At 39.8% G+C, this 4867-nt stretch overlaps 1 protein-coding gene across 2 annotated transcripts; it reads left to right on the top strand.

The window, feature by feature from the left end:
- Nucleotides 1-423: 423 nt before the first annotated feature.
- LOC135648356 (uncharacterized) lies at nt 424-3009 on the top strand. 2 transcript variants are annotated; one of them, XM_065165985.1, is made up of 6 exons: nt 424-1113; nt 1185-1242; nt 1340-1423; nt 1493-1628; nt 2130-2426; nt 2531-3009. In XM_065165985.1, the coding sequence occupies exons 1-5, from the start codon at nt 489-491 to the stop codon at nt 2394-2396; spliced, it is 1170 nt and encodes a 389-aa protein (XP_065022057.1). In that variant the 5' UTR covers nt 424-488; the 3' UTR covers nt 2397-2426; nt 2531-3009. The 2 variants fall into 2 exon arrangements, with proteins under 2 accessions (XP_065022057.1, XP_065022056.1); XM_065165984.1 differs by having other exon boundaries at nt 2130-3009.
- The last annotated feature ends 1858 nt before the right edge of the window (nt 3010-4867 follow it).

A 4867-nucleotide genomic window follows, 5' to 3' on the forward strand; every position in this document is an offset into this window, starting at 1 on the left:
TGGAGTTTCCTTGTCCACCACTTCACAGCTTGCTGCACTTTGGCACCAAGGAGAACCAAAGCCAACAGGAATGAGTCTTTAAGATCACTTAGTCCACAGAGAGGGAGAGATAAGCATCTCTTGGTAAGGAACCTACGCCCGCGGGTATTCAACAGCTAAAAAGAGCTTCCTAAATATAATTATTGAAAATAGACTTTGCTCTTGGATTGATGATGGAGATGTGTGAAACAAACCTAAATGAAGAATAAGTATTACAAAAATATTTTTAATTGAATATTCGGAAAGATGATAAGGATCTTAATTGGGTGATTAATGATCCTAACAACTTTTATCAAAAATAATTAAAAAGTAACACACCCTGCACTTTACCCGTCTCCAACTTTCCCACTCCCCCCCTTCTCTTTATATACTCCCTTTGGGCTGCTTCTTCCCATCCCTTCTCCAACTCTCTCTGTACATCTCAACCATCTCTTACGCATCTTAATAGCATGTGCAGCTCAAATATCAAGTCAGACCACGCAGCGGTGGCCGAGATTGACGGAAGGCCGGTCCTGCAGCCGGCTTCCAACCGCGTCACGCTGTCGGAAGCCGGCTGGCCGCTCAAGAAACCCCTACAGAAGTCGGCCTCCTTGCCCACATGGTTCACCAAAACTGCTGCCTGCTTTGATGTCGATTCTGGTGACAGTAACCTCGGTGCCCTGCCTAAGCTCTCGCCACCGCCGTCTCCCACGTCGAAGCCGGCGAGGATCGTACCCAACCGAGGCAACGAGCCGAACGGCCTCTGTTCCAGCACTGAAAAGCCCGTAGTGCCCAAGGTCCCCATCAAGTCGGCTGCGATGGTGAGGAAGAACCCCAAGAAATCCGCCGGAGGGAGCCAAGTGGCGGTTTCGATCGACTTCTCGTCGGCGTTTGAGTTCGACAGAGTTCCTGGAAGCATTGCAGCTGCGCAGAGGGAGCATGCCGCGCTCGTGCAAGCGCAGAGGAAGCTGCGCGTCGCACACTACGGACGGACGGCGGCTAAGCTTGAAGAGATGGTGGTTTCCGTTGACCATCCCGGCAACGGCACGAGCGGCCATGAGGAGAAGAAATGCTGCTTCATAACACCAAATTCAGGTATCAACTTCATGTGATGTATATATATTTCTGATGCAGGGCGAATCTTGATTACTATTTCATGTCTGTAGATCATGTATATGTTGCTTACCATGATGAGGAGTGGGGAGTTCCGGTCCACGATGACAGGTGAGCTTCCATGATCTCCTCCTTATCGCGTGTCCACAACTCTCTAGTTTAATCTCTCTACTCAGAGGCTAACTACACGCAAATGGGAATTCTGCAGAATGCTGTTTGAGTTGCTAGTGCTAACCGGTGCTCAAGCTGGGATGGATTGGACTGCCATACTGAAGAAAAGGAATGGGTTCAGGTAAGAAGCAAAGAGAGTATTCGGCAGCTTATGAAATCTTGTATTAAATGACTTGATCTGTGATCGCAGGGCAGCATTTGCTGAATTTGACGCATGGACGGTCTCCAAGTTTACAGAGAGGCAGATGGCTTCAATCAGTGTGGAACACGGGCTGGATTTGGGAAGAGTTAGAGGGGTTGTGGCAAATGCTAACAGAATCTTAGAGGTATCTTTTCTTCTACGATCGACATGCATCCAGCTTTGTTCTTCACGGAAGTTTGTTTACAGAACCACATTGTTGATTGATTTGTGTGCTTTATAGGCTTCGTTTGCATCATTTTTGCCTCTAAAAAGCCACAACATTCAGCCTAATCAAACAATAAAAAGAAGAATATCCAAGAAAAATGTCCTTTGTTGTGTATAATAAAACCATGGATGAGGTAAAGTTGCTATCATATTGTATCTGACCAGCTAAAAACATTGTTAACCAAACTACACTTACGCTAAAAATATGCTGATATCTAATAACAAAGTAGCAGATAACAAGCGGCTAGAATTCTTCACCCGGAAAGAAGATTTACTTGGTAATAAACATGCATGCAGATACTAGTGAAAATGATGTTAACATCAGTGAACAAGAAGAGCTTTCTCTTCTTTTGTTTCTTTTTGGGGTCATCAATTGTTTGTCTTCTCTAATCATGCAACCCATGTGACTGTATCGGAGTAGGTGAGAAGAGAGTTCGAGTCCTTGGACAAGTATCTGTGGGGGTTCGTCAACCACAAGCCCATCTCCACCAGCTACAGGTCATGCAGAAAAATCCCTGCTAAGACCTCCAAATCGGAGTCCATCAGCAAAGACATGGTTCGCCGCGGGTTCCGGTTCGTCGGCCCGACCGTCGTCCACTCCTTCATGCAGGCCGCCGGCCTCACCAACGACCACATCGTCTCCTGCCCCCGCCACCGCCATTGCTCAACCCTCTCTGCTATAAACTGACCTTACAATTCTCTTTTGAAGTTATCCAAGGTTTGTGTATTTTGTGACTCATTTGGTGTATAGTTTTGGGTGTGAGGCGTGTAGAAATAGGAGTGGAAGACTAGATGAGGAGGGTGTGTGTCTTGTGATTGCAGGAACAGGGGACATAGCATGTGATCACTACATGCCTCATTATTCCTCACTCACTTTCAGCTCAACATATCCTCCCTCTTGTGAAGACAAGTTGCCATGTTTCTAGGTAGAGAAACGCCTTGTCAAAGCTTCCACCCAACTCCAGTGACTTCCATTTACCAACCAAGGATAAAGAGAACAAGGAGGAGCCTCCATTACAAGGGAGATGGATGGGCTCATACATAGTGTGTGCCATGTGTTTGTGCACTTTGCTTGGCAAGTAGTATATACTGTTCCCTTTGTTTATGCAGCCATATGTGCAAGAATATTATTCACGTGGGACTGCTTTTATTTTGGTCTACCTTTTCACTTTTTCTTAGATCAACTATGTCATTGCTATGTGCTACCATTAGCTGTGTGGAAAGTGCATGTTGTTGTACCAAAGAGAATAAAAGCACATGGTTCTCATTTTCTGCAACATAATATGACAAATTTCTTGCAACATTTGATGGACAAATATGTTTGTGATTGTGGGGAAGACACAGTGGTGCTTGTTATTTGATAGTGAAAGTAGCAACAATGTGTTGCATCACCTCCCTCCAGTGTTCTCTCAGACCTCATCACACTACATTTAATCAAGTTAGTCAATACAGAGAAGTATAGTTATGTATGTATGCTAAGACGCAGGATCATAACTAAATGTGAGGAAATTTTAGCATTAATCAGCCTCAAATACAGCTTTAAAGTGTGAGTGATTATGAAGTATAGCAGGCGTTCTTGCTAAGTGAATACCCTTTCTTTCTTTTTTTTTCAATTGAAATCATGCTCCATTCAATTCAATCCCAAGTACTGACTGATCCACACGAAACGGGAAATCACAAAACTCCCTCCGTAAGTAGCTTACGATTAGAAGCTTCTAGAAAGGCTCAGTGAAGATTATTAAAGATAAGCTTAATTTAATCAGAGATGATCCTACTTTAATCATCTTGCATGAAGCTTCATGATTTTGATGTCTTCTTCAAAAGGAATATAGATCTTTTTGAAAGATGAATAATATTTTGAGTATTTTGAAGTTATCAAGAAACCTTGTGAAGAGAAAAATATCATTTAAAAAATTAAAAGAATTCTTAATTTTTATCTTTTACGAATGGATGGAGTCTTGTACTATCATCTCCTATAAATACAGGACAGAATATCTTTGTGAATATAAGCTTAAACATTCAAAATCAAGCAAACATATACTTTTATCTTTTTACTCAATCATTCTTCTTGCGTAACTCGGTTAATTTTTAATAAAATGATATTAGAGCCAAGTTATCTAAGATGACTATCAATATATCATCCTTTATCCTCATCTCACCAACAATTATGAAAATTAGAACATCCAATTGAAGGTCTTGTTTGGATCGTAAAAAGGATTCTTTGAGAGACATGAGAAAAAGAGACAAGAAGGCTCTCTTCTTGATCTATCAAAGGCTTAACTAAGGAGCATTCAAGAATGTTACTATGAGTTTGGAGCATTGAAGATGAAGGAGATGGAGTCTATTTTGGACTACTTCATAAGAGTCTTGATCATTGTCAATCAACTAAGAAGAAATAATGAGACATTATAAGACAATCTTGTCGTGGAAAAAATTTTAAGATTCTTATATGTAAAATTCGATTATATTGTGGTGGTCATTGAAGAATCAACAAATCTTGAAGTCATAGCCGCTGATGAGCTTATATGATTATTACAAGCTTATGAACAAATACTATAAAAAACAAAGAATAAATGAAATAAGCTCTTCAAAGCAAGCATTTTCTTAAAGACAAGAATGAAAAAATCAAATAAAAAAAAACTAAATAAGTTGTGATTATGGTTGTGGTCATAGCGGAAGTCATGATAGAGGTCATGGAAGAGACCGAGGATAGGCACAATATAATAGTAACAATAAAGAATATCCTAAGAAATAAAGAAATTATGATTCTCACATAATGTGTGACAAATCTAAAGTTTATTGTTATACTTACAACAAAATTAATTATTATTCATTGGAATATTAGTATAATGATTCTAGCCAAGTTGATAACAAGTGTAACTATGTATAAAAAAGATGAAAAAGAACATGATTTCTTCTTATTGTTAGTACAAAAGGAACGAGATATTCACAATGAAGACCTTTGATACTTTGGATAGTAGAGTAAGCAATATAAGTATATCTTTATGGAACTAGATAAAGAGATCAATAAACAAATTTGTTTTGGAGACTTCTCAAGGATAAAAATAAAGGGAAAAGGTAAAATCCATATTCAAGCTACAAATAAAAATTAATATTTTATTTCTAATATCTATTATGCACCTAATATGAAGACAAATA

This window comes from Musa acuminata, chromosome BXJ3-9, assembly GCF_036884655.1.
Source record: "Musa acuminata AAA Group cultivar baxijiao chromosome BXJ3-9, Cavendish_Baxijiao_AAA, whole genome shotgun sequence".
Taxonomy (NCBI): Eukaryota; Viridiplantae; Streptophyta; class Magnoliopsida; order Zingiberales; family Musaceae; genus Musa; species Musa acuminata.